At 51.5% G+C, this 27,591-nt stretch overlaps 12 protein-coding genes across 12 annotated transcripts; 5 read left to right on the top strand and 7 right to left on the bottom strand.

The window, feature by feature from the left end:
• Positions 1 to 306: 306 nt before the first annotated feature.
• On the top strand, positions 307 to 1,538 carry BBA_07396 (XPA-binding protein; the record flags this gene model as incomplete). Its single annotated transcript, XM_008602493.1, has 2 exons — positions 307 to 376; positions 454 to 1,538. The coding sequence occupies 2 exons, from the start codon at positions 307 to 309 to the stop codon at positions 1,536 to 1,538; spliced, it is 1,155 nt and encodes a 384-aa protein (XP_008600715.1).
• A 273-nt stretch (positions 1,539 to 1,811) lies between these two features.
• BBA_07397 (DNA-directed RNA polymerases I, II, and III subunit RPABC4) lies at positions 1,812 to 2,126 on the bottom strand (the record flags this gene model as incomplete). The annotated part of the gene is made up of 2 exons (XM_008602494.1): positions 1,812 to 1,836; positions 1,918 to 2,126. The coding sequence occupies 2 exons, from the start codon at positions 2,124 to 2,126 to the stop codon at positions 1,812 to 1,814; spliced, it is 234 nt and encodes a 77-aa protein (XP_008600716.1).
• An 896-nt stretch (positions 2,127 to 3,022) lies between these two features.
• Positions 3,023 to 3,607, top strand: BBA_07398 (HIT domain-containing protein; the record flags this gene model as incomplete). The annotated part of the gene is made up of 1 exon (XM_008602495.1): positions 3,023 to 3,607. One exon carries the CDS (start codon positions 3,023 to 3,025, stop codon positions 3,605 to 3,607), a length of 585 nt encoding a protein of 194 aa, XP_008600717.1.
• Positions 3,608 to 3,774: 167 nt separating this feature from the next.
• On the bottom strand, positions 3,775 to 4,874 carry BBA_07399 (glycerol dehydrogenase Gcy1; the record flags this gene model as incomplete). The annotated part of the gene is made up of 3 exons (XM_008602496.1): positions 3,775 to 4,164; positions 4,216 to 4,696; positions 4,852 to 4,874. 3 exons carry the CDS (start codon positions 4,872 to 4,874, stop codon positions 3,775 to 3,777), a joined length of 894 nt encoding a protein of 297 aa, XP_008600718.1.
• Positions 4,875 to 5,320: 446 nt separating this feature from the next.
• Positions 5,321 to 5,692, bottom strand: BBA_07400 (uncharacterized protein; the record flags this gene model as incomplete). Its single annotated transcript, XM_008602497.1, has 1 exon — positions 5,321 to 5,692. One exon carries the CDS (start codon positions 5,690 to 5,692, stop codon positions 5,321 to 5,323), a length of 372 nt encoding a protein of 123 aa, XP_008600719.1.
• Positions 5,693 to 6,131: 439 nt separating this feature from the next.
• Positions 6,132 to 8,224, bottom strand: BBA_07401 (fungal specific transcription factor; the record flags this gene model as incomplete). Its single annotated transcript, XM_008602498.1, has 5 exons — positions 6,132 to 6,390; positions 6,443 to 7,164; positions 7,218 to 7,953; positions 8,009 to 8,112; positions 8,183 to 8,224. The coding sequence occupies 5 exons, from the start codon at positions 8,222 to 8,224 to the stop codon at positions 6,132 to 6,134; spliced, it is 1,863 nt and encodes a 620-aa protein (XP_008600720.1).
• Positions 8,225 to 8,643: 419 nt separating this feature from the next.
• Positions 8,644 to 9,693, top strand: BBA_07402 (kelch repeat protein; the record flags this gene model as incomplete). Its single annotated transcript, XM_008602499.1, has 2 exons — positions 8,644 to 8,809; positions 8,858 to 9,693. 2 exons carry the CDS (start codon positions 8,644 to 8,646, stop codon positions 9,691 to 9,693), a joined length of 1,002 nt encoding a protein of 333 aa, XP_008600721.1.
• A 1,624-nt stretch (positions 9,694 to 11,317) lies between these two features.
• On the top strand, positions 11,318 to 12,259 carry BBA_07403 (uncharacterized protein; the record flags this gene model as incomplete). The annotated part of the gene is made up of 1 exon (XM_008602500.1): positions 11,318 to 12,259. The coding sequence occupies one exon, from the start codon at positions 11,318 to 11,320 to the stop codon at positions 12,257 to 12,259; it is 942 nt and encodes a 313-aa protein (XP_008600722.1).
• A 3,108-nt stretch (positions 12,260 to 15,367) lies between these two features.
• Positions 15,368 to 18,796, top strand: BBA_07404 (DUF221 family protein; the record flags this gene model as incomplete). Its single annotated transcript, XM_008602501.1, has 1 exon — positions 15,368 to 18,796. The coding sequence occupies one exon, from the start codon at positions 15,368 to 15,370 to the stop codon at positions 18,794 to 18,796; it is 3,429 nt and encodes a 1,142-aa protein (XP_008600723.1).
• Positions 18,797 to 18,945: 149 nt separating this feature from the next.
• BBA_07405 (uncharacterized protein) lies at positions 18,946 to 20,554 on the bottom strand (the record flags this gene model as incomplete). The annotated part of the gene is made up of 2 exons (XM_008602502.1): positions 18,946 to 20,464; positions 20,517 to 20,554. 2 exons carry the CDS (start codon positions 20,552 to 20,554, stop codon positions 18,946 to 18,948), a joined length of 1,557 nt encoding a protein of 518 aa, XP_008600724.1.
• Positions 20,555 to 22,774: 2,220 nt separating this feature from the next.
• BBA_07406 (acyl-CoA thioesterase II) lies at positions 22,775 to 23,734 on the bottom strand (the record flags this gene model as incomplete). The annotated part of the gene is made up of 1 exon (XM_008602503.1): positions 22,775 to 23,734. The coding sequence occupies one exon, from the start codon at positions 23,732 to 23,734 to the stop codon at positions 22,775 to 22,777; it is 960 nt and encodes a 319-aa protein (XP_008600725.1).
• Positions 23,735 to 24,973: 1,239 nt separating this feature from the next.
• BBA_07407 (uncharacterized protein) lies at positions 24,974 to 26,731 on the bottom strand (the record flags this gene model as incomplete). The annotated part of the gene is made up of 2 exons (XM_008602504.1): positions 24,974 to 26,398; positions 26,441 to 26,731. The coding sequence occupies 2 exons, from the start codon at positions 26,729 to 26,731 to the stop codon at positions 24,974 to 24,976; spliced, it is 1,716 nt and encodes a 571-aa protein (XP_008600726.1).
• Positions 26,732 to 27,591: the final 860 nt, after the last annotated feature.

The raw sequence follows: 27,591 nt of genomic DNA on the forward strand, positions 1-27,591 counted from the left end.
TGAGTGACAAAGGCTTCGCTGCGCGACTGCGGCTAGCAAATTCAAGCGTGTCGACGGTATTATTACATAGAATAACTTAATCACTAGTACTTTCAATTCAAGTTCAAGTAGGAGATTGGTGCTGAGCTGAATACTGAGTATACCGTCGCGCGGAGCTGTCTGCCCCTCACTGGGGTCATGGCGGGGCTTGTCAAGAAACTTATCGACAAGTGCCACCAGCAACATTTTTGACGCTTACAATACCTCGACAGCAGCACGCTCGACCCCAGCACGACAGATCTGGTCGCGGCATCCACACATATAGTCATGGCTTCCGAAGCTAGCAGCGCAGCGAGCCCGTCGCCGCCCGTCGCCATTGTCTGCGTCGGCATGGCAGGTTAGTCTTTGACATTGAATTTGACTCCGACGGAGCTTCAACAGGAGACCAAACGGCTAACCCGCGCAAATGTGCAGGCTCCGGCAAGACGACGTTTATGCAACGCATCAACGCTTATCTCCACGAAAAAGAAACCCCACCCTATGTCATGAACCTCGACCCGGCCGTCATGTCGGTACCGTTTGAGTCGAATATTGACATTCGCGACTCGGTCAACTACGAGGAGGTCATGAAGCAGTACAACTTAGGGCCCAACGGTGGCATCCTTACGTCGCTCAACCTCTTCGCTACCAAGGTCGATCAGGTCGTGAACCTGCTAGAAAAGCGCACCAAGCCCGACCCCGAAAACCCGCAAAAACAGCCCATTCACAACATCCTCGTTGACACGCCCGGTCAAATTGAAGTGTTTGTGTGGTCCGCCTCTGGCACTATTCTCCTCGAATCGCTGGCGTCGTCGTTTCCGACCGTCATTGCCTACGTCATCGACACGCCGCGCACGTCGTCGACGTCGACCTTTATGAGCAACATGCTGTACGCGTGCTCGATCCTGTACAAGACCAAGCTGCCCATGATTCTCGTATTCAACAAGACGGACGTCAAGGATGCCGCGTTTGCCAAGGAGTGGATGACAGACTTTGAAGCGTTCCAAGAGGCCCTCCGTCGCGACGAGGAGTCGGACGCGCTGGGCGGCGTCGAGGGCGGCGGCCACGGCGGCAGCGGGTATATGGGCAGCCTGCTCAACTCGATGAGTCTGATGCTCGAGGAATTCTACGCGCACCTGAGCATGGTGGGTGTCAGCGCGCGCATGGGCACGGGTGTGGACGACTTTTTCGCGGCCGTCGAGGAGAAGCGTCAAGAGTTTCTACGCGACTACCAGCCGGAGCTGGAGCGCCGTCGCGTTGAGCGCGAGAGCCAGAAGAAGGTGGCGCGTGATAAGGAGCTCGACAAAATGATGCAGGACATGGCTGTGGGCGGTCAGGGCGGTGCGGCGGGGGAAGCCGTGGGCGACGAGGACATGGAGAGCAGTGGCGATGATGAGGACTCGGGCGACGAGGCGGCCAAGAAGAGTCTACAGGAGCGCTACCAAGCGGCCATGGGTGACAATGAGGACTCGGTGCTGGCGGATGCCAGTTTTGCGCAGTATCTGCACAAGAAGAGGTAGACGGCGCAAGCCAGTATACCAGAAATGTTTCACGAGGCGTTTGGTGTTTAACAAAATGATGGATCCAAATTTGGCTAAAAAAAGAATCTATTTGATAGTATATTATTCATGCATAAAATGATGGTGGGAAGCACCTGATTATGAGACCAAAAACTCCGAGCACCGTGACCGACCGTTACCTCTTCCACACGCCCGTTTCTCGTAACCGTGGGGTCTGCAAAGACCCCTGTTGCTTTTTTTTCTTTCGAATGACATACACAAGTCACTTCGCATCTATCGCGCCTCAAACTGGACCATACTACATTTCCCCCCATCTGTTAGCACGGGCTGCCGGATTTCCCCCAAGACGCGCGCGAAGAAGGCTCAAGATTCTGCTTACCGCTTGGTGCGCTCCTTGTACAGCACGCGCCCCGCGCAGTGCGGGCACGCGACGACAGCGTCCTTGCCTAGAGAGACGTGGCCGCCGCAGTCGCCGCAGAGGTAGGTCATGATGGAGCGCTGCTCGTGGCGACCGACGTCGTGGGTGGCGCCGCGGGAGGCGACGGCGCCGGCGGAGGCGGTAGGAACTTGATATTCTTCGCGAGGCATGGCTGCGTGTATGTGTGGTTTGTGTGGTATGTGTGTGTGTGTGTGTGTGTTGGTGTGTGAGTGAGGGTAGATGTGCGGTCGTGGCGAGGATGATGGGTAATCGAGCGCTGGGTTGATGCTTGCAAAAGTTGAGGAAAAGGGCGGTGGTGTCGATGACTGGCGACAGAGGAATTATGTCCGGCAAAATAAGGCGGTGAGTAAAGTAAAGTGGTTTGTGGTGGCACAAGTCTACGAAATCTGGAAGCGTGACAAGACGGCGCAAGGCAGCTATTGCTTTTCCCTGAGATGAGTCGTACAGTAATTCCTTTGAGGTGAAGAAATAATTGAATCAAGTCATTAGCATCGCAATTCGACGTGTCGGGGACGTCACGGGTCTTTGCGTATAAGCCGAGTCGCCGATTGCCGTTGCTATGTGTTTAGGCTGCCATGCCGTAGGGAGCTGCACTCGAAACTTTGCAGCTCAAAATTCAATGAAGTTGGAGTCTCTAACCAAGATCGCGGCTCGTCTTTTTACGTAAATGCATTTTCGGGGCATGCCTCACCACTTGCTGCATCTAAATCGGCGTGGTAACAATGTCCGGCCACAAGTGGGGCCGCTCGCCATACCTCGGTCGCGGGAAGCAAGTCTAATTATCTGGAGCTCTCCATCATTGTTCTGCTCGTCTCATCACATTCATCTACAAAAATCATCACTTTTTGCAAACCCTTTTCTCTTGTCCCTAATAGAGCGCATATTCCATTCTCTCAGCATGTTGCTTCGATAATCCAGCTTTCCTATACTACATCATTTCCTCTACAACCATACCCTCCCCCGAACCGGGGCACCACCACCCCTTTCCCTTTCCCGCGTTGTTGCCCGAACTACACACAGAGCCGACCGAGCCAACTCTCCCGCCATGTTTGACCCTTTGACACCGCCCGCCGACGAGAGCTGTCCCTTTTGCGAAATCAGCTCCAGCTTCTCCCCCTACGACCCTTCATCGCCGCCCTCGGCCGCCGTCGTCCCCGCCACCGACCGCGCCGCGCCCGCGCCCGCCACCTTCATGGTGCTGTCCACGCCGACAATCGTCGCCTTTCTCGACATTATGCCGCTCAGCGCCGGCCATCTCCTCGTGTGCCCGCGCGCCCACCGGCCGAAGCTCACCGACGCGACGCCCGACGAGGCGCGCGCGCTGGGCGCACTGGTGCGCGTGCTGTCGGCGGCGGTGGCGCGCGCCACGGGCGTCGAGGACTGGAACGTGGTGCAGAACAATGGCGCGGCCGCGGCGCAGGTTGTGCCGCACTTGCATTACCACATTATTCCGCGGCCAGAGATTCGCGCGTCGGGCAGGCTGTCGTCGAGCTTCACCATGTTTGGGAGGGGCCAGCGCGAGGAGCTGGACGACGATGAGGGGGAGAGGCTGGCGGCGGAGATACGGAGATGTGTGGCCGAGGTCCTGAAGGAGGACTTGGATAAGAGCAACGGCAAGGCTAAGCTGTGACGAGTGCTAATTGGGTTTGTAAGATGGATTGTATCATTTGCATTTGGCGTTGGGGTGATTATAGGGGAGGCTACAGCACAGAGAGCGGTGTTGCATATTTTATACATTTATAGACTCTAATTCTTCATCTATCCCTTTTATTTCTTAGCTTGCTCACTTACCGTCTTTTACTCGTCATCGCCGAAAAAGACCTTGATGGGGAGCCAGCTGTCTGTGCAGACTTTGAAGTGCTCGGACACGCCATCCACCGTCTTGATCTCTTCTTCAGTGAGGCTCCAGCCGTCGAGGTCAAAGTTGGCCTCGATGCGGGCCGGAGTGACGCTCTTGGGAATGACGCTCCAACCCTTCTGGATGCCCCAGACGAGTAGCACCTGCTGGACCGTCTTGCCCTTGGCGTCGGCGAGGGCCTTGAGCGTGGCGTTTGTATAGAGCGGCGAGTCAGTCGAGCCCAGACACGAGTAGCCGGTGCTGTGGATGCCCTTGGAGGCGGCGTAGGCGACGAGCTTGGGTGAGGGGTTGCCTGGGTGCAGCTCGACCTGGTTGACGGCAGGGACAATCTGTGGCGTGTCAGGAAATTTGGCTGTTACTCAGGGAGTGTACGAGCATACCTTGCAGCTGGGGTCGTTGAGCAGAGTTTCGAGGTTCTTGATGGCAAAGTTGGAGACGCCAATGTTCTTGGCCTTGCCAGTGCCGATCAGCTTCTGCATCTCGCGCCAGGTGTCGACAAAATTCCAGTCATCCCACACGGCTTCCTGGCCGGGAATCACCGACGCCGGCCAGTGAATCAGGTAGAGGTCGACATAGTCGACGCCTAGCTTTGCGAGTGAGTCGTCGAGTGCTTCGGCGACGCGCTTGTGGTCGTAGACGAAAAGCTTGGTGGTGAGCCAGATCTGGTCGCGAGGCACACCCGAGGCCTTGATGCCGGCGCCAACCTCGGCCTCGTTGCCGTAATCCGTCGCGGTATCAATGTGGCGGTAGCCAGCCCGGAGCGCAGCCTCAACGGCGGCCTGCACTTCGTGGGGCTTGGACTGCCATGTGCCGAGGCCGATGGCGGGGATCGTATCACCCGTGTTGAGGATGAACTTGTGACTGGGGAAGTTAGGGTGTGCTGATGAAGAATCGACGGGAAAAGAGGCGGTGGCTGGAGGGGGAGGGGGAGGGGCAGGAGAGGGGTCCTTGCTGAAGCAGTGGTGATGGGAGGTGTGGTGTTGAGGGGCACGCAAGAATGGCGGGAGAGGACTTACGCAGTGTTTTTCATGGCAGCCATTTTATACGGTTTGGGATTGGTAGATGTAAACCGGTAGAAAGGTTGAAGAGATCGAGACAGGTAGAAAGAGAAAAGAATAGCAATATCGTGGATGGAATCACTGGTAGCCAACCAAGCTTGTTAGCCGCTGGGGCTGGGACGCGACTCGCAGCTTCCCCTGATGATGGTAGTCAATCGAGTAGATGCGGCAAGTAGCGATAAAGGCTGTGGATTGTTCCAAGCTTCTGTCAACCGTTGTTCGTACTGAACTGTTTTCTTGATACCTTCCTTGGCTTTGTCTTTCTTATTCTTTCGTATTCTTTTATACTTGTCGTGCTGTAGGTAATTGCCATCTGATCTCCTGCAGCAAAGCCACCCCACTTTCGTCCCAAGATTCTTGGCTTCTGGATATCAAGGTACGCATTTCTGACGGTCGTATATTCTTGCTTGTTAATCAAGCAGCAAATCTATTTCACGTAGACCTTGAATATTGAGGTGACCGGTCCAGCGGCATCGAAATTTGTGACAGCCATATGATCCACGAGTATATGGTTCCCCGCTGCTTCAGTCCACACATGACCGGCCGCCAAGAGCGCCGCCAGCGCATCACATACATCGAAATATGTCGCTTTCATTCCCAACGGCGCCCAGAGATTCTCGCGCAGCGCCTGGCCATGCCAGTGGGTAACGGCGTCCAGCACGTGCTCGGGAAAGGCGAGACTGTAGTTGCCGGAGTTGATCAGGTAGGAAACGAGTGCCGCGGCCTGCGCCTTTGCGTAAGACGCCGTACCAGGGGGCATCGACGGTGGCAGAAACATCCGAAAGAACGGTATATCCATGGCTGTATAGATGCAATGAACTTGGGCAAATACCACGCCAACCGACACATCAGGGACATCCATAAACCCCGAGACTATTGCATAAATTTGTGGATAATATGCAGATTGCTGTTTTTGCGGGCTTGGTTTCGGTGGTTGCCCGCAACAAAATCTCGTGGCGTAGTAACCGCGAATTTATCGCGCGATTGGAAAACTGCATTGTCGTGTCGGGCGAAAAGACGCAAGCCTCCGCACGCGAATCTTAGAAGCTTCCCAGCGTATGAAAGTTGTCGCACAGCCCGAAAAGGTTGTCCACAGGTGGGCGTTGTGGCTCCAAGGTGTAATCTCGGTACGACCGGGTATCACTCGTACGTGTTTTACTTTCGTTGGACAGCCTTGTTGCACAGCTCTCGCAGAGACACTATGTCTTCAGAAAGCATAGCTTTCGTATTAAGTGTCTCTAATCCACGTCCATTTCGCCCTGTTTTGCCTTCCATATGGCGCTACTCACCAGCCGCAGTAGCTCCATGATGAATTTACTCTGTGTCTCGATTTGCCGTGTTTCGGCGGATGATAGAGTGTCAAGCGGAACGGATTGAAAGATGCCGACTGTCTGGATCAGTACTCCCAAGTCTGTCTGCAGACTGTCACTGAGCGGATGGACAAGGCCGTTGACGAATAGCGCCATGGCAGCCACGGGGGCATACCACTGTATATACCTGGGCATGTCAGAGGGATGGTGACAGAAATTAATAGGATACTGGCACCTACTGAGAAGCTCCTCTCCCCAATAGTCTAAGAGATAATCCGACGAAAGTCAAGGTCGACCGGCTCGCTTCCAAGGAAATATCGACACTTGAATGAACGACGCTGTGCAAGTCCTCGGGCAGCTCCATTTCCTCATTTGCAGCACCACATTTCCGGACCATGGCATGGATAGCTATCAAAGTGTAGTGGTAGTCGAGTTGCAAGTTGATGAGCTGCTTCTTTTGCCGCTTTGTCGCTTCGCCGATCAACGGACTAAAGTCAGGAGGAATGCTTAACCTGGGACGTATCAACCTTGGAACAGAAAGCCTCCACTGTTCGAGTTCCTGGTCCAGCTGCCGAATATACTGCAATATCTCGCCGTCCGACAGCTTTGATGCTTTTGGCGAGTACAGGAGACGGCACGTTCTTTCTTTGACGAGATTCAGCTTCGGGTCACTGGGATAGTCATGGGGCAATTCCGTCGAACCAGGCGTGGCGGATGCAAGATTTACATCGTAGTACTCTTCTGTCAACAGAGGTGGTCGGCCGAATCGTAATGCAATATTTTTATCGAGGATATAGCACAGGTCGAAAAGGTTGTCAACATGTTGGCGTTTGCGGTCTTTCATTGTGTCCTCGCAACAGGCCTCTTGCTGATGAGAGTCTAATAATTCACAGACCATGTGACAGACAATCGCATGTATTGATGGATCGCTCTGCACATTGAGGGGGGTGCCCTGGTATTCCTGCTGCTGTTAATACCCGTCGTGCATCCTGGTGGCTCTCCTTTTGCGCTTACCAGCAGTAGTATTGCTTGCAGTGCTTCTAAACTGGGCTCCCAGTGGCATTTCTCAAGGATTGATTTGCATTCACCAATACAAGCTTCAACATCAACACCTGTCAAAAGACCAGCTGGAAGCGAGAAGAATCTCGTCCATGAGTTCAGGGCCCAGACGCATGCCTGGGCGGGTAACGATTGTGCTGCGCTCGAAGGACAGTAGGCCTGGTCGACAGTTGCACTGATGAGTGCGCGATCCAACACTGGGAAGCATACATCGGCGGTTGAGTCGAAGAATGCATCAATTATCGCCAGTGTTGCGCGCTTCTCGGGAAGCTCTCTCGCAGGCAAGGCAGAGAGGTCATGCTTGACCTGTGAGTTGGTGTAGGTGTACCGGTCGCCTCGAGCCTCGAATGTCACATACTCTTCCAACGGCGATGCTTGTCCAGTCTTTGCCTCTATCCAGTCCTGTCCCTTTCTTGACAATATTTGCATGCCTCTGAAGTACCAATTTCGCCCGAGTTGCTGGTGCGAGAGGCGGGGAGTGCGGCTCGCGCTCTTGGAGAAAACATCTTCAGTTGGCGAATCAGCGACTTGCGATTCGAGGTGACTCGGCGTTCGTTGAGTCTGCGAGTTTGGGCTTGATTTTTGCTCTGTGTTGGGCGATGCTAATTGTTGCTCTACATCTCTGCGAGCCAGGTCATTTTCGAGTTGCTCGACTCGGCGAGTCAAGGCAGACACTACATCGGGTGTAAGTCTGTCGCATGTCAGTCAAAAAAAGGCTGAAATGACGATTTGAAAGGCTCTTATACGCATTCTGCTTTTTCTTTTGCGGTTTTCGGGTGAATGTGCACGGGATCTTCTGGTTACTACACCAGTCGCATGGGATGCCAGGGCTCAAGATCACGCACTGGATCTATCCGCGATTGCAGTCAGCGAGCCGATACAAGAGAAGTGGGTAGATGTTTGCCCGAGATATAGGGTACCTTGCGTCTAAAACATGTATCGCATGCCTTTCTTGGAGGCATGAGGAGAGTGATTGATAGTTGCTGTGTAGAATAGCATCGGAGTGATCGGAGTCCGTCCAGAACCCTGAGAGGTGGCGGCAGCGGAATGCCACATCCCGATTAGCTAAGCATACTCACTCAAGCTCTACTGAACAAGCCATGAAATATCTCACCAATTTGAAGGTATTTGAATGTTACATAATCGGAATGAATGTTGACTGTTCAATTGACCTAGAAGTATGTCTGATGTACAAAGTGGCACTCTGCCACATGTCGGTAGTTGAGCAGCGTACCTATAATAATACAGATACCGCGCTCACTTTTCTGTACTCTCTTTATTTTTTTTTTGGCCGATCCCATTATCTTACATTCCAGATACTTTCAGTCCTATTTCGCTCTCATACTTTTCTCTATTTCAGTTATTATTTTTCTCTTGAAAAATGCCTACGGCAAAGTGGTCTCGTTTCGTTGCCACCCAACGCCTTTATCGATCCTCACAGACTGTCACGGTCGTTGGGGAGAAGGCTTACATTTTTGGAGGCGAATTGGTACCACGCCACCCCGTTGATAATAAGTTCGATATTGTCGAGATTTCGCCTGCCTCCGGTAATGAATCTCGAAATATTTGTAAATATTAGATCTGACATCTTACAGAAGCCTCGGTATGGACCATTGCCCCGCCGACCGAAGCTCCTGTCCCACGCGTTGGTAGCGCGAGCACCGCCCTTGAGGATAAAATATGGATATTCTCAGGCCGCGGCGGACTCGACATGAAGCCTGTTGAGGAGGAGGGGGCATTTTGGTGCTACGAACCCAAAGCGTCTAGCTGGCTATTGGTCAAGCCCGCCGACGAAGCGGCGCCTTACCCAGCTGGAAGAAGCTACCACTGCGTGACCTCGAATGACACCAACAAGATATACCTGCATGCCGGGTGTCCAGAGTCTGGACGCTTGTCCGACTTTTGGTCTTTTGACATCAAGACCAACTCCTGGACTGAGCTGCCCTCTGCACCGGCGCCTGCGAGAGGCGGTGCCTCCATCGCGTTCAGTCAGGGCAAGGTATACCGCATAAACGGCTTTGATGGGAAGAAAGAGCTAGGAGGTGGCCTTGACGTTTTCGATGTTGCCTCGCAGTCGTGGATCACGCTCTCGTATACACCAGATGGCATCCAAGGGCCTGAGCCGCGGAGTGTCGGCACCCTGCTGGCGCTGACCATCCAGGGCAGAGCGCATCTCGTGACCGTGTTCGGTGAGCGCGATCCCAGCGCTCTTGGACACGCGGGCGCGGGCAAGATGCTGGCTGATGCGTGGGCTTGGGACATTGAGCAGGCAAAATGGCACAAGCTGAAGACGGAGGGCGAAGTTCCGGAGCCACGCGGATGGTTTGACGCGGATGTTTCTCGGGATGAGGTCGGCGACGCCGTTATTTTGCATGGCGGCATCAATGAAGAGAATAAGCGACTGGGCGATGTTTGGAAATTAAGCTTCTAGATAAGCTTGGGACTTGGTAGATTATTTGCGAGTGAGTCGGCACCGCTGGGCGAATTCTTGGTTTGGGTCGCGAAGAATGATATTTGTAATGATGCATCCTATCATAGCTGTTTCCTGCATGTTGACGTTATCTTTTTGTCGCCTTTTTGTCATTCGTAATCCGTGTGCTCTTGACATAAAACAAGTCAATAGCTCAGGGTTGCTGAGATGGGGGGGTATTTTGGTGGGGCCGTTTGAGATGTCACTTGTTTCCTCAGTAAACAATTTGTGAATTTGCAAATGGAGTTGACCATCGAAGCTCGCGGAATTTCGAATAAACATGAAATTTCCTCCACGATGTCTTCGCGTACTTAGCTTTCTCTCCTTCCCTTTCGTTTAAGGAATCTGGGACACGGCGAGCCCGATCTGCTGCTCATACCCTACAGTCTAGTAGTATTTTACAAGTGCAAGGGTTTGGAATCTTTTCTGAAAACTTTAAATCTTTTCTTGCCGGAGTCCGTTTGAGTTTTTCAGTCGTCTGAACGACCTGTTGCACAAGAGTGCTGTGCAGCCTTTTTGATCCCTCGCCAAGTAAGGTATTGAGTTAGAGTCATGTCACACAAGCAGTGAGCACGACGAGCACAACTCCACCACGTCATGCAATCACGAAAAGAGGTAGCGACGAAGAAGCGAGTACACTTGTTACTTTAGGGCATCTCCATCCTCTTATATATACACATCAATCTAATCCACTTCAGTTTGCAAACCGCCCTCACCTGCTCCTCAAAACGCCACTGCAATCTACATCGGTTAGCATGTCTCGCAGCTAGCGTGGAGCGACTCCACTTATTCTCGATTCCCCGCAACCGGTCGGCCAAGGAAGCGAAAAAGCCAGGTACTTGGTACCGGCATGGAAATGTCATGTAGATCAGAAGTACCTCTACCGTCTCGATCTGCATTTCCCGCACCGTCCATTGCCCCCGTGCCACCCACCAGCACACAGTCTGCATACCCACAAGCCCCGCCTCGTTCGCGTCTTGTGCACTGTGCGCCGCGACTTGTTCTCATATGGAGAAGTGGCTGGTTCCTCGATAACTCAGCACCTCCTCATCATATTAAGCTTTTGGCAGAACTACAGCTATGTCGGTAAATGTACGGCGTATATGTCTTGTTTGTTGTTGACCTGGGCAGTACTTTGGCCCCAGCCATCCCGCCTGCTTGTAATTAACTGGTATTACCGTTTCTTGGTGCTCCCCTGCCAAGTTCTCCCAAGGTTTCCTTGCTGCGTTCGTTTCGTCTCGCTATTAATACCTCTCATTATCCGCCATCAATCGAGTAGCGCCACTGGGAACAACTCTCTCCTTCCATCACCCCTTCCATCGTCCCATCATCCTCGCACCACTTACCGCGCGTGGACTATCCGCAACGCGATTCCACACATATTTCGTATCCTTACGTCATCATAGCTGCTCACGTCGTTGGATTCCGGTAGGCATTCCAAGCCCACGGCATGATTCGGGCTGCGCGCGTGTGAGCTTCTCAATTGATGAGTAGAACTTTTGCAGCTGCCTGATTCGATGTCGCAACTATCACCACTGCTACCAAACTGCACACTAACACCGTTCCCGTTGAACTAGCTGCCTAAATGTCCTCGGTTGATCAGGTCGCCTTCATGCCACGCCCGGCCGGCCCGGTCGAGCGGGCTCGTGAGGAACCATCGACCACACACACGACAGGCGCTGGATCGGCTGCTCCAGCTTCCACTCTCCCGCCGCCTGGCTCTGGCTCCATCAGCAAGCCGCTGTACCCAGCCTCCAACACACGCGCACCCGAGCCTCCCACCGCCTCAGACTCAAGCAAAAATGCCGAGCTGCAAAAGCCAGATGCTTCAGAGGCCAAGCCAGTTGCTAATGCTGCCGACGCCTCGCTTCCAAGCGTCTCAAACCTTGACGCGCCACCACAGCCGCCCAAGGATTCGAATGAAGATGCCAAACCTGCCGCGACCACTGCGTCAGAACCAACTGCCACGGTCGTACCGGCAGCTCCGGCTGCGGTCTCGGCGCTCCTGTCTGCGCCGTCGATTCCCAAGCCTGTCGAGGTCAAATCTGTACCCGACACGCCTGCTAATACCGGCACACCTGCTGGCGGCACACCCCGACCGGTGTTGGACATTTCGCAAGAGCCCATCAGCAAGCCCGAAGCCGAGGCCAAGTCTGATGCCCCGACCTCTGTACCTGAGGTGGCGAAGCCAGAATCCGCGTCGAATGGGGCATCGGCGAAGCCGACGTCGGTTCCTGCGGCGCCTGCCCCTACACCAGCCGCAACGACTGCCATTCCTGGGCTTTCTGCCACCAATGGCCAGAAGCGGAAGTTTGAGGATGAGGCTGATTCCGCTGAGAAGAAAGCCAAGTTTGAAGAGCCGTCAAAGCCTGCTTCCAATGGCAATGCGGAAGCGACTGGTGAGGATGCGGCTTCAGCGGGAGACTCAGCGCCGGCACCCAGAAAGGTTGGACGTCCCAAGAAGAAGGCGACGCCAGCACCGGTTGGTAGAACGCAACGTAAGACGCGCAGTCAGGGAGCCGTTTAGGGATTTTAGGATGCCAACTTTTTGTTGACTTTTCTTTTCCTCTGGGGAATAATGACTTTGGTGGGGCGGCAACTTACAGATGATAGCATGATCTGAAACGACTGAGGCAAACTACGGCGGCGAAACGGGTATTGATTTTAGGCAAAATGGCCAAGGACGTTACAGACATGGTTCCTAGGAATGTTTCTTGTTTATTTGGTTATTGTATTAAACTGAATTGGATTAAGTCAATCGGATGAACGTGACCATTCGACAAGCTTGCGTTGCATTGCAGTCAACGCTACGCGGGCAATTTCGAGAATGCTCAGAAAAGCAAGCCTTTAATGCCTGCTCCAGACGGCTGAATGCATTTCGCAATATCTGGATGACTAGTATTGTAAGCGGACATGTGGGGGACACATTAAACCGGCCCTTCTGAGAAAGCACCTCGTTTCTAAACCGTTATTTTGCTAGACATAGACAATTTTAAGAAATAGACAAAAAAGTATCATAAGTGTGAAAATGATTAAATATATAACGTATATTTTTAAAAACATTTTTTTACTTACTCTTATCTGTATTTATGATTAATAAGACAGTATCGAGAATCGACGAGGGCCGGTTTTTTTTGTCCCCCCCTTGGCGGACTTGATTCATCTTGAGGTCTTAAGCATGCAACCATTCACTGCGCGGCCTGCAGGGAGGCAGGGTATAATAATGACAGGGGCTACCTTATCCAATGCTCGCTTGCAAAGAAGCTTGGTAACTGGGCAAAGCTCGGCGTGCGCCAGGATTCATAGGTGGGATGGAGTAGGATGACGTTGATGAAGAAATTGTAGAACGATCTCGTGTTGCCCAGGATTTGTTAAACGATGTGTTTTTTACTGAATCTCTGGGGTTTTCAGAGTTTGTTCCATATACCCTGGACCCCGAGGCAATCTTGTTGGATAAAGAGCTTTCACGCGAGGTACGCGGACAGTCAAGAGTGGTACGTATTGAATGAGACACAGTAAAATACTCTTCAATGAGAGATGATACTGCGTGACTGCCACGTGACTGCGTACGAAGTCAGTCACACGGCCGACCGCCAGCTTCGATGACTTGCGGTTTGAGGTCAAGGTGGAGAATTAGGTAGTCTTGTTGGTGTGTGGAAGCCACAAATAGCAAATAGAGCCAAGCACCCGGACACCGGAGCAACCAAGGAATCATTAATGGAATTTCGTCATCAAGGGGATGAGATAGGTCATCGAGTGGCAAATATGCGGGAGAAAATTCTAGCTCTAGAAGGCAAGAGAAGGGCCACTTGTTATTCGAAAGGATTTACTCGAAGCAAGGCTGGCTTGCAGCAAGGCTTGCGGGCTTGCATGGCCGGTCCCTGCTTTTGGCCTGGCACGCCTGGCAAGTTCTGGTGGTCTGGTAATAAAATGGAAATCTGGCAGGTCAAGCCGGCAGCCGGGTCTCCACTACAGTGGTGGCTGTGAATTCATTGTTGTACAGTACTGGAAAGAGGAACATAATGGCTCGGAGGTACAAGGTGGTAGCAGGGATCCAAGCGATGGAGTGCAGTAAATTTGATTAATTAGATCGAAACTGCATTTTTCAGAGAATTTATCCGCGGGGGGGCATTCACTGTAGCTTGGAATGGAAGAATATCTATTGTCTGCAGCGGTGCAAGTTGAGACGATGCCAGTGTCTCAGGTCCACAATGATAGCGGGCCCTGACCCCATTGCGTCGTAAGCTCAGAGCTGTCAAAGAGTCCTGGAAGACGACAGACTCGTTGAAGAACGAATGTCGAGATCTTAATGAAAATTGCCGGAAAAACCAGAGATGCACGGCTGACACATGGTCGGCTAGGTAGACGCCTTGTGATCTAATCACTGATGAGCCGCCATGCGGACAAGCCCACCGAGTTGCATGACTTGACGCCCTGTACTAATAAGGTGGTTATGCACCCGTGCCTCGTATTGAAACTGCGGGGCCGCAGAAAGGGTTGCAGCTGCACCCACTGCAGAAGCCTGGGCGAGAGGTTGATGCCAGTCAAAGTGCCTCGCAGAATTGCAAAATTCTGACATTGATGGGAAATATCAGAGGACCGCTCCAGCAGATTGAATACCAGTAAACCCTATCAAACGACTCTCAAGCTGTCAAAGCGGCAACGATTCTTCTGATGTGCATCGGTCCTGGGGACCAAAATAGAATCCCCGCTAGTGTTGCAATCAGCACCAATCAGAAAGCCACTGCTGCTATCAACTTCTGTTCCGTTGAGCCTCCAAGCAGCCTGCCTGCCACCTGCACTTTATCACTCTCGGCTCTGTAGCGTGACCATCTGCAAGCCACTTCTGCTGGTCTTCAGGATAGGCAAAAAAAAAAAGGTACCATCTCAATAAGAATCACCAAAGTGCAATACGTAAAGAATGATAGATAGATTCAATAAACTCCTAAAAAGCCAAGCATTCGCTGATCGATGACACTACATTCTCTAGTCCCTCCTTGCCTCCCCACTCCATCCCCTGCAGGGCCTGCACACACCTCGTACCGCCCGGCGCTAGTCAAGCTCCCGGTGCTGATACGTCGGCAGAAAAAAAGAAAAGAGTCCTTGACAGGCTACAGCCCAATGGTCCCCTCTTCCTTTGTCCTTCTTCCCGTCTCCATCCTTTGTGTATCCTTGCTTTGCCTTTCCTTTTCGTCATAACAATAATTCTTATTCCTATTGAACATTTCTTATCCCCTGCGCCGGATCCCTTGCTCCTCTTCTCCTCGTCTCTCCCGGCCAGGACACGCTCGCTTCACAGTCCCTCCAACGAGATCGACAAAATCGCCATCTGTCGCTATAGACCTCGCTCGCGATCGATCCTCTCATCTTTCGAACCATTTCTCCTCACTCGTTCGTCATAGAAATTTCTGATCCCAATACGTACAAACCACTACATTGATCGTCGATTACTTTTCTCGAGTCCCAGCCCCAAACGAGAGCCTCGCGCTGCATCAACCATCACTCGCAGCCTCACCTTGTGATAACTTCCACCGACCTCGTCTCACTCTTTCACCGACCACTGTCCTACCCGACTCATCTCACACCTTGCTACATTCAATACATCTCGGCGTATCCTCGGCCGGCCACGGCCACCATGGCTTCCCTTCTTCCCAGGGACGGCAACCCCAAGGACGACAACGCTCTGCTCGACCTTTTCAAGGATCCCTTTGCGTCCACCCTCGCCTCCTCCTCCCTCTACTCCGCCATTGGCGTCTCCGTCGGCTTCACACTTTTCCTCGCCGTCTGTTTCTCTCTCCTCCGCCCTCACAACCAGGCCGTCTACGCTCCGAAGGTCAAGCACGCCGACGAAAAGCATGCGCCCCCGACGATAGGAAAGTCGCTATTTGCCTGGGTCCCTCCCGTCCTCCACACCAACGAAGATGTCCTCATGCAGACTGTTGGTATGGACGCCACCATTTTTATCCGCTTCATGCGCATGTGTCGCAACATGTTTCTCGCCCTGAGCGTCGTCGGCGTCGGCATCCTCGTTCCCGTCCACCTTACCAAGGCCGCCATCCGCGACAAGAGCGAGCTCGGCTGGCTCACCAATATATCTCCTCTCAACGTCTTTGGTCGTGCCCAATGGGTTCAGGTCGTAGCCGCCTATCTTTTTGACATCATCGTCGCCGGCTTCCTCTGGTGGAACTACCGCGAGATTGCCCAGCTTCGCCGCAGGTATTTCGAGACGGACGAATTCCAAACCAGCCTTGCTTCCAGAACCCTCATGCTCTACGACTTGCCTCGCGAGTGCGCATCCGACGAAGGCATTGCCCGCATCATCGACCAGGTCGCGCCCAGCTCGTCCTTTGCCAGGACCGCCATTGCCAGGAACGTCAAGGAGCTGCCCCAGCTCATCGAGCAGCACGACCACACTGTGCGCAAGCTCGAAGCCGTTCTCGCCAAATACCTCAAGAACCCCGCCAAGCTGCCTCCCAACCGCCCTACTTGCAAGCCCTCCAAAAAGGATCATGCCTACGGCTCCTATCCCAAGGGTCAGAAACTTGACGCCATCGACTACTACACCAAGCGCATTCGCGATCTCGAAACCGAGATCAAGCAGGTCCGGACCACAGTCGACAAGAGAAGCACCATGCCCTATGGTTTCGCCAGCTACAGTGACATCGCCGAAGCCCACAGCATTGCCTATTCTTTTCGTAAGAAGAAGCCCCAGGGCACCACCGTTACTCTCGCACCCCGTCCCAACGACATCATCTGGCGCAACATGCCGCTCTCCACTTCTGTCCGCAGCCGTAGACGGTGGGCGAACAGTTTCTGGATGGCCATTCTCACTGTCCTCTGGATCGGTCCTAATGCCTTGATTGCCATGCTTTTCGTCAACCTCAGCAACCTCGGACGCCTCTGGCCTGCCTTCAAGACCTCGCTCGAGGCCAACCCTAGGTTCTGGGGTCTCGTCCAGGGTATTCTCGCGCCCACCTTGACCTCTCTCGCCTACCTAGTCCTGCCCGTGATCTTTCGCCGTCTCTCTACCAAAGGTGGCGACCAGACCAAAACCGGCCGAGAGCGACACGTCATTGGCAAAATGTACGCCTTTTTTGTCATCAACAATCTCGTCGTCTTTTCCTTTTTTTCCACCGTATTCACCTTTGTCTTCAACATTATCCGCAACGCCACCTCGGGAGAGTCCGGCTGGGACGCAATCAAGGGCGCAAACAAGGATAATGGCAAAAGCATCGTCGACGGCTTGTTCCAAGCCTTATGCTCCAACGGCGTTTTCTGGGTCACGTACTTGCTCCAACGTCAGCTCGGCGCTGCTACCGATCTGGCGCAGCTCTGGTCGCTGACCAGGGCTTTTTTCCTCAAGAAATTCTCCAGCCCGACGCCCAGAGAGCTCATCGAGCTTACCGCGCCCCCTCCTTTTGAATATGCCAGCTACTACACCTACTTTTTATTTTACGCCACCTCGAGCCTTTGCTTTGCCGGCATCATGCCGCTTGTACTGCCCGCCGCCGCCATGTACTTTACTCTCGACCACTACCTGAAAAAGTACCTCATTTTGTACCGCTTCGTCACCAAGACCGAATCTGGCGGACTTTATTGGCGCACTGTGTTTAATCGCTTCATCTTTGGCACCATGCTGGCCAATTGTGTTGTTCTCCTTACCACCTGGGTTCGCGGCGACGGCGACCACATTCAATTCTTTGCCGTCATTCCCCTCCCCTTCCTCATGTTTGGATTCAAGCTTTATTGTGCCAATACCTTTGACAACAAGATTCGCTTCTACAGTTTACTTAATGTCCGCAAGAACCCCGAGGCAGCTCGTGCCCAGGCCGACCGCCAGCGAAGCGAAAAGCTGGCCAGCCGATTCGGCCACCCTGCTCTATACAAGAAGCTGATTACGCCCATGGTCAATCAAAAAGCTCAAAATTTGCTGCCCTCTGTTTACTCGGGCAGACTGACTGACGGCAGAGATGTGGAGGCAAGCGATCTCATGAGTGTCAGTGGCTACTCTGACATGTACGCACTCGACAGCATGAAGGCTGGCAAGGCCGGCAAAGCCGCTGGCGTGCCGGGCTTCGAGTTTGTGTCTGAGAATCACATGGATTTTGAATACTTCAAAAACCGAGCAGAATTTCTCGACGAGCATGGCGGTGCCGATTTTTACGGTATTGAAAGTGATAGAGCCACTACGCGAGCCGGAACGCCCGTCTCTTTTGACGAGCGCCCTGGGAGTGCCATGTCGGGTCGCACGGCGCCCTTTAGCGCCCCACGACGTGTCGGCACTGGCATGTCGGACACAAGCTATCACTCATACCGACCACAGGCCAACAATGTGTATGCGGACGGTGCTCACTCTCGCCAGGCATCTGCCAACGAACTAGACCGCATGCGCAGCCCTCTGGGCAACTTTGACAACTCGAGCTCGACTGGTTTGGTGCACGCTCAGCCGATAGCCGGCTTTTCGGATGTGCCCGTGGACGGTAGAGGCAGCCCTGGACCTCAGGCCTATCCTCGCTCTCAAGACGGATTCGACTCGGGTAGAGCCAGCCCCGCGCCAGGACGTAGCATAATTGGAAACCGTGGATATCAGCCGCTGGACTCGGGCCGAGCAAGCCCGGTACCCCGCCCTGGCGCGTATCAAGAAGTGCCTCCGCATGAAGACCGAATGAGCCCGGCGCCTCAATCGCGATCGCAATCTCCCGGCCCGGCCGCCGGGCCAATGGGAGCCACTCTACGACAAACGACTCAGAGCCCGGCGCCGCGGCAGATGAGCCCTGCTCCTCGACACACACAATCTCCAGCTCCTAGACACACACAGAGTCCCGCTCCTGGGCGAACGCAATCCCCCGGCCTGGCAGCTGGTCCTGTGGCTTCTATGCCTCAGCCTACCCAGCCGCAGCAAAATCCTTTTGGGCAGGACCATCCAGGGCTTTATCACGACGACTTTGAAGGGGTGCCAGGGCAGCCGGGATTTTACGGAGCCCCGCCGGCGCAAGGGCAAGGACAGGGACAGCAGGATTACCGCAGAGGGAACCAGAGCAACCACCCGCATCAGGGCTGGTAACTAAGGGGAACGTGTGGAGTATAGAATTAGAAGATGCTGTACAAAAGTGGTTTTAGCGAGCATAAATTGACGATTGTGACGTTTCCATTAAAGATGCTGTCGGCCATAATGCATACCCGAAGTCTGGCTTATGTATTAAGCATTATCGGTCAATGATGAGCAGATTCTACACCATCTTGTCTATCCTGTTTGTTACTCCTATCCGCCGCATCCATTTCGTCAATCTCATCATTTCCAAACACCCATTTCTCCGTACTGCAGAACCTCTCCGCCCCCCTCTCCAACATTTTCCCCAGCCCCTCTACCAGACTCCCCTCCACGACGCCCTCCTGCCATGACAGCGCGATACCCAGCTGGCCCTGTCCCGCCGACGCCACGTTGATAGCCACCGCAGCACCCGTCACCATGGCGCCGTTTGAGAATAGGATTCTGCTGATTCGAGCCTCGGCATCGTCTCCCCCCGCCGCTGCCGCCGTCTGCCCCAGCACGCCGACGTTGCTGACCTCCCAGGATAGGGTCCGCGCGGTTCCGTCGCGGCGCGCGTGAAACTCTCCCCAGTCGCTGACGTGTTTCATCAGAGCGGCGACGTTGTTGTGCGTGAGAGTCTTGCTGCGCGTGGCGAGTTCGCGGCGGACACGCGCAGCCGTGGCCCAGACGACGGCAGTGGTCAGCGTGGTGTCGGCGGCGGCGGCGGCGGCGCGGACAGCGGCCACGTCGTCGCCGGAAAAGAAGTGCTCCGTGGAGCAGAGAAGCACGCGGAGCGCATCGGTGGGAGAGGCGTCGCGGGCGTGGCTGCGCAGCCCCATTGGCGTCGCGCCGCAGAAGCCTGGCGCGGCCGCATGTTCTGGAAGCGTAGTGCTGAAGTAGGCGAGGGCAAGCGCGTGTAGAAGCCCGGTTAGTGTTGTATTGTTGGCGCGGCACGCAGCAAGCAGTACTTTGGTCTGCTGAGGCGGAATGTCGACGGCTCGGATACGCGTTACATGTGGCCGCGCAAAGTCGATTGGCTCGCCGCCCCAGGGGCACCGCGGCGCGGGTTTCAGCATCGCAGGGGCGAACTCGCCCCAGAGCACGCATGCCATGTATAAAGGCCCGAGCGTGAATGCAACGGCGTCTTCTTGGGGATCGGGTAGCACTGGAGGGTCGGGGAAGGAGAGGAGGGGGTCGTCGTTGGCGGCGGCGGAGGGGGGAGAAGGAGGAGTTGAAGAGAGAGCGGCGAGGAGGTGCGAGTGGAAGAGACGACCGCTTGTGCCGTCCATGAGAGCGTGGTGAAATGAAAACATGACGTCGTAGCAGTCTCGGTCTTGATCTTGAATGATTGTGACTCGCCAGGGGGGTTTGGTAGCTGTAGACTCCCAGAGATGGTTATGTTGCGCGGCCTGCACGCGCGCCACCTCGCTGTTTAGCTGCTCTTCCGAGTCACACTGCACGGGTACGAGATGAATGTGCTCTTGCAGATTGATGCGAGAAATGTGAGTATAGCATGCGGCGTTGCTGTGCTCACCGGCGATGCCGACTCGGAGCATCGGGTGCGCACGTACGACGGCAGCTAGAGCGGCGATGAATCGTGGAGATGACGGCCCTGCGATGCACGACCGCGGGACGTACCGCGCAGAGATGCATACGGCGCGGTAGATTCCGAGGTGGTGGCGCGATGAAGAGTAAAGCTCCCTGGGGGAGGCGTGAGATGGACCAAGATGGACAAGGGGAACGGGGAGCTTACATGGGGCCGAGACGGCGGAGGGAGGGCTCAGAAGCCATAATGGGGGAACAGAGGCAATGCAGAGATCAATAGAGAGTGCTCTGTATGTAGGGAGATGACACGTAATACACTGGGATTGAGGTTGTGAGGTGTTGGTCGTGATGAGTGTGGCGAGCGGACCGGGAAGTGGCATGGGCACTTTCTATTGCGGTAACAGCCTACCGCTGATGGCGAAGAAACGGGACCGCAGGGTTTGCGTGACGCTGAAAAGTAGTATGAACAGCTCAAAGCCTCTTCATTTAGTTTCGTGTTTGGCATCAACTATGCCGAGGGAGAGGTTATCGTGGTAAGTGGTTCAAGTAGCTTGCAGGCAAGTGGGATGGATTAGGGGAGCGCCCGGAAGAGATGTTAGTCTATTTCTTGGGTAGTAATTTAGGTTAAATACTATAGAGTAGTAATAAGTAATATCTTAAATATAAAGTCTTATTAAGAGTAAATATCTTAGTAGTAAAATAACTACTTAAATTCATTTATAAAAAACTAAATTAATTAATTACTAAAATACCTCTCTTTATTAAATATTTATTTATCTTTTTACTTATAAATTTTAGTTACTTATTTAAAATTAATTTTAAATTTTTTTTATTACTGATTAAATTATAATATATTTATAATTTTGATATTAGTTATTATATTATAATCTTTATTTAATTTAATTAAATATTTAAATTCTTTTTTAGTTATAGTTATTTTATATTAGAAATATATTTCTTTAATTATATTATATTACTTATCTAGTAATATTTAACTTAGAATAAGTAAAAGTTTCTATTTTATTTTTATTAAAATAATAGATTATAGAATTATATTAGCACTAGAAATATAGTCTAATTTAGTAAATTATATAATATCTATAAGTTAATATAAATTTATAAAAATAATATATAATAAAAATATAGTTAAATCATTATTTTAATAATAAACTAACTATAACTAGATAGAGATTAAGTTACTTTTATAATTAGTTTTTAAAGAGTTTTAATCTATCTAGAAATTACTACTATTAAAATTTTTTTCTATGAAAAACTAATTTTATTTTATTATTCTTAACTATTAAGTAACTACCTTTTCTACTAGATAGTAATTAATATTAATATAACTATATAACTTTTAAAATTATATTATAAAAATAAAATAGCTAGTTATTAATAATAAATAAAATTAGATATAGATAGTAAGTAGGGAAAAGTAATTATAAAATAATTAGTAAGAATATAAATTATAATAATAAAATAATAGAAGATAGCTAGAAGTATATTAAATAATAACTAGTAAAACCTATAAACTAGAAGCTACTAGGTATAATAATAATAAGTAACTGCTAGTTATACTAGTTATAAGAGAGGTTATAGATAGTAACTAGCTAGACGAGTGTCTCTAGCTTAACGCTGTGAATATTAAATCTTTAATAGATGATTTCGTAAGGTCGTCGAGACGCCTGTGGAGTATAGTGGGACCATGTCATGCCTGCAATGGTCGAAACCAGCAGGGTCGCGAGCGTGCGCCCATGTGTTCGCAGTCGTCTTTCGTTCTGGTGATAAGCGGTCGCTAGAAGTGATGGACCGATGGTAAGCTGACGTCACACTATCATTAGTGGAACACGGAGGCAGATTGCACATGGGCAATAGAAGCCACCAAGGATCCACTGACGCGTCGGACGTTTGGCAATAACAGTCGTCAGGAAGGATAGACGTCGCTGTCGAACAAACATGTCGAATCGTCTATTACATAGATTACGGAAAGATTATCAATTCTCCGCCATATATAATACATATAGATTACGGTTAGAATAGGAACTAGTTATATAGAAAATAGAATATAGTATAGTTATAGAATTTTATATAAAAATTAATTAATCTAAACGTATATAGATAGAAAGCCTGACGTTTAGAACCGATTTATACAAAGCTAGACACTAACGAAGCTAAATCAGCAATGGATAGTTCCTAGAGCAGGCGTTTTTCGTGTAGTGAGTTGATGTTTAGCATGATACAATAAATCGTTGAATAGTTAATTGATGCTGGAATCTAAGTGCTGATTCAGTCATTCAGGTAAATCCGGCTCTGGATTCAGATGAATTGATGAATTACAAGTCTGGTGTCAATCGACGTCTTAGGCAATAGTTTTAATATATAAGTACAATAAAACATTCGGAAATCTATCTGATTCTAATTCCTCGATTCTATATCATATATTATGCTATATCATATACAGTATTGCTAAAGGTTGCCTCTTGGAGCTCTGAGAATGGACTGTTGGGTCATGGACGCAACCATATTGCCGCTCTCGTCCCATAGCCTGCTCTCGCTGTAAGTTCGGCCTTGTCCAGCTTCATGATTGATGGCCTCTCTCAGGTGCCACTCGGTAAGGTTTGGCCGAGGTACAAATACTCGCAACGCAAAGTCCAAGCTTGAGCAGGCTTCGGAATCGTTTAGAAACAGATGGTTGTGTACCAGCGGCAGGAATGACAAGAGCCCATCCAAGATGAAGGCCAGCGAGCCCATCTGCTCTGCTTCTGATTTCAACGGATGCTTCACTTTGATCCAATCTGCTGAAGATTTGGACGTGGCGTGTTGGTCATCCTGGCTGGTTTTGGCACTCTTGGCAATTCCGACCAAGTTTTGAGTGGCAACGCCTTCTGGGCACAGTCGAGCGTCCCACAGCATCCGAGACAGCCCAAAGAGAGTACTGAAGATTTTATTCTCTGCCTGCGACGTCTTGCTAGGCTTGGCCAAATGCTCTTCTAGTCTTTGTTCTGTGGTCTGGCAGTCTGTCCAGTGGCTGTACTTGCGGGTCGGAGTGGCAGAGTGCTGCAGCAGCGACGGCTCATTGCAATGGAAGTCCACCATGACCTCCGCACAAAGACGTTGCTCATCCGTTTTCTTATCCTTTTGCTGCACAACAACGCGATACGTTGCAAAGCTTCTGCTTCGCCGAAGCTCGACGGGGTTAAGAATCAGGCTGGACTCGGTGTGAGCCGCTCGAAGGTAGTGTCCTAAAACCGAGTAGACATGAAATCCATCCGGGGCACGCAGGTACGCGGCACGGATGGCGAGAGCGATGGTGTAGCCTCCATAGGCGATCGGGGCAGCGTTGCCCATCTGCTGAGGTAAGGAGGAGGAGACGTAGTGGTCATCCTCTTGCCTCAGGGCGATGTGCTCAGCAAGTGTGGAAGGCATGGTAGCAATGCGCGAAAGAATGGCAAGATAGTAATGTTGTACAATTAAGGGGACTAAAACAGCAAGTAAGCACCGCTTATATATTTAGCTTAGAAATGTTAGAATATCAGTCCGTTATTAGCTCTCTACGCGGAAGCATGTGATTGGGTATAGTGTGTTGGTTGGCTTGAGATAAATTTTCAATATGTAATCAGCTATAGCCGAGGTCCGTATAGTTTCTTGCCAAGACGTTAACACGCTCCCCTATGGCGCGAGTTGTGGAAAGTAGCGGAATTTGAGGCTTGAAGCCTACCCGCTGCTAGTAGTTAGACCTAGCAGTAACTCCTACTAAGGGCCTGATTCCGACACAGACTCTCAGGAATTCTTATAAGATTCGCCCCTATTTTTTTCATAAAAACCGCCAATTTTTATATAGTATATCAGCTGCTGTTAAGTTTCTATATTCGCAGCACTTATTGATCAATGCCAGGCTCGAGCTGCTAGTAATTCAGAAGGAAAAACAGGTATTACTTGTAAAAGTAATAAAATACAGTAAGGAAAAAAAAAATAAGGTCGGTTTGGAAAGCAAGAGAAATTAAACTCCGGTACAGGGAATCGAACCCTGGGCTGCTCGGTTCTTGGTTGAGAGCGAGCGATGTTAGCCACTACACCATACCGGATAATCTCTTGTGTGGTGGCAGGACTCTTATTTGCCAATATATAGGCCAAGCTGCTTTCGTTACTCAAAATGATGCAGTTGCATGCCAAAGTTGGGCGAGAAACAAAGCCAAGCGCTGCAGCCTCCCTTCGGGGAATCTTGCAGTGTATGTTATCTTCATTGAGAGACTTTGGCTAATTGCGAACCGGGAATGGCAGGGTTAGTTGCCTGGTTATTGGCCCTTGTGTCGGCGCTAAAGTCGCTGGACGAGTTGGCAACTTGGCACCACCAGAGCACGATAGACCGATCCGTCTTTCAGACTTATGTCACCTGGGGACGCCGGTTTGGTTGGTAATATGTACATTACCGGGTCCGGCTTATGATTAATATGTCGTCAATTTTGGCTACTTAATCATCTGCAACTATCAGCATAGCAAATTCTCGCCTACATGGTCGAATGGCAAACTCTGGTCAAGCGGCCCGTGAGTGCAACTTTATCTGCAACGGCCTCCCAATCCTCCCGTCCATTGCTCAATTCTTGACCAATCTTTCAACTTTTGTCATTTGTCCAACATCAGAAATCTCCCACAAAGCCACTGGATTCAAGCCCCTGCCCGGCGGCGTGGCTCAATCGACGGCTTTCGCCTCAGAAGGACGTTGAATAGTCCGGTGAAAAAAGCTCTGTACCGCTTCTTTCCTTTGCCGTCGCCTTTCAAAGTTCTCTCAAAAGTTGACTGCCCTTTGACCAGTAATGGCTGGACGCACGACGGGTCAGCTAGTACGTTCCGAGGCCCCTCAGCGTCATCATGTGTTGCGGGAGCTGGCGTTGGGTAGCTGTCAGTAGATGCGTCAGGGACCAATTTCGAAATCGCAGAATCGGAGCTAGTAAGGTGCCTATTCGACACATGCGCAGTTGAAATGGCTGCCTGCGATGCATGCTGCGATAGCTGCTCCGAAACCGTGGACGTGCCCCAAGCCGGGTTTTCCGACGCAGAACCTGCCAAGTTTAGGTTACTGACTAACTTGGACGACTCCATGCGTTCTGGCTCATGAGTTTCGTTTGACGTTGTGCTAACGCTTGCAACTTGGCGCCCATCCTCGTCAAAGGACTGGTTTTCCTGCCCGACCCAGCTTCCATAGTCGGGTGCATGGGTAGCGGACCACTGCGAAAATTGTGCCGAATCAACCAGTTTGGGATTCCCCTCCTCCTGTGAGTCACTCTTGGTCTCGGACCAGTTGCTCCCGTAGCTTGGACGGACCCAAGGCGTAGCTCGTTGATCGTCTTCCCACTCCTCGAGGAGTCGCTGTCTGTCATAGTAGCGGAATTCGGTGCTCGACATCGAGGATTGGCAACCCAATATGGAATTGGGGTTTTCCTCATACAGCAGCCCATTATCATCGCCAGTAAACGAGTAGGCAGTCTTGACATCCTCGTAGGAAACTTCCTGGTCTGGTTGCTTGAGGAGGAGCTCTTCTTCACCGCAAGGAACGATGATGACACCGTATCGCATGTCTGGCAATGGTGGTCCAGCTAGCGATACGATATAGTCTGATGTAGCCATGTACTGCGCCAGGAGCTTGGCACTGTCAACGCGCTGGTGTCTCTCTGGGAGCCATGCCGGAACTGCATCATTTTCTGGCTGCTTCTCTTCCGGCAAAGACTGGCTCACCGTTCCCCGACTGCCGGCGTCAGAGAACGCTCCCAGGTCAACAGTACGGTGCGGTGCGTGCCCCATGGCCACGCATCTGTCACGGCGTCGGGCTTTGTCTTGCATGCGCATATATAGCCGACTATGCCAGAGCTGAGGTCGCACCCGAGCTCGGTACCGTTTCCAGGCCGAATTCTTGTGATGCAATTTCTCTGATCGCTGATAGCCAGAATGTGTTGATGTCGACTTTTTGTTGACGTTTTTGACAGGCCAGCTCCATCTACTTCCTGTGGCCGCCCCTTTCACCATGGGGGTGTAGTCAGAGCTCACGTAGTGAAAGCCATCGTCTCGACGTGCCTTGATCATCTCCGACTTAGCCTACGCATCACCTTGTGCTTTGAAAATTAGATGTACGCTTACCATGGCTCTCTGTAGCTCTTCAACTCCCTGCCATAGCGCTTCCTTGGGCCCGCCGTTTACCCACAGCCTCTGACAAGGCAGGGGCGACGTATCTGCCCGGCTCTCGTGATCGTTCTTCAACGTGGTCGTGAATTCGCCCAAGGGCGTCGGGGGCATGTTCTGCGCAGGCTCTGGAGAAATGGTCTGCATCTTTCTCGCCTTTTGTATCTCATCAAATTGCACTGAAGTAAGAGACAGCTCAGTCAGGCGTGGAGAGACTGCTTGCGCAGCGGCATGCTTCGATTGTCCCATGCTCTTCGGACGCGCAGCTTGCTTACGACTGAGGTTAGTTGGATAGTTTTTGCGGTAGTTGTGATCAAGTTTGAAAGATAGTCGAATTACTGCGGAGTGAAAATTTTTCCTGCAATTGATGTAGGATGAAGCAGTGTAGCATGGGCAAGGAGGTGGCTGTACAACATGCAAAGGAGAGGCCCGACTTTCAGGTTGCACGATGCAGGATGAATCTCGGATCTGCGTCACCTGATGATCACTTCATGCTGAGACACTGTACACCGTAGGATGTGTTCGATGGCGTTGCTGAATATCGTCTATAGCGCAGCCATCGAATAATGAAGGCTGTCACCGTCCGAGTGCCACTCTTTCTCGTGGCCGGCTGACCGACGAGGAGCAGATAAATTAACTCAAACTTGTAGTAATGGAACACAAGGGCAAGTAATTACGAGCTGCACGCAAGGAAGAATGCTGCTCCCCGTTCAGCTCCATTTTTATCATACAATGCAAAACAGCAGTCGGCGTGGCTGCGCGCAGACTGGAACCGTCACAAACAGCACTGGTGTAAGCCGATGCCACCTGACCATTGGCGATGCACTAGAAAGCTGGAGACATCAAAAAGCAGGCGAATCGAATAATCTATGTTTTATCTACTTATATAAACTACTATTGATTCTTCATAAAATTACGAGCATTGCTTCTATATCTTCTGATTTGCTAGAATTATAGCAAGCGGGATAGATGATATATAGTAACAGTCTCTATCCCTTTGGCGGTGGAACTATATTGCCCGCTTCCTTCCACGAATCACCATGGCGCCACATGAAATGCAGAAATTCTAAACTGAATTTCTGCTATGCTAGAAAAAGGATTCGAGACTC

The sequence above is a fragment of the Beauveria bassiana genome, assembly GCF_000280675.1.
Source record: "Beauveria bassiana ARSEF 2860 unplaced genomic scaffold BBA_S00024, whole genome shotgun sequence".
Taxonomy (NCBI): domain Eukaryota; kingdom Fungi; phylum Ascomycota; class Sordariomycetes; order Hypocreales; family Cordycipitaceae; genus Beauveria; species Beauveria bassiana.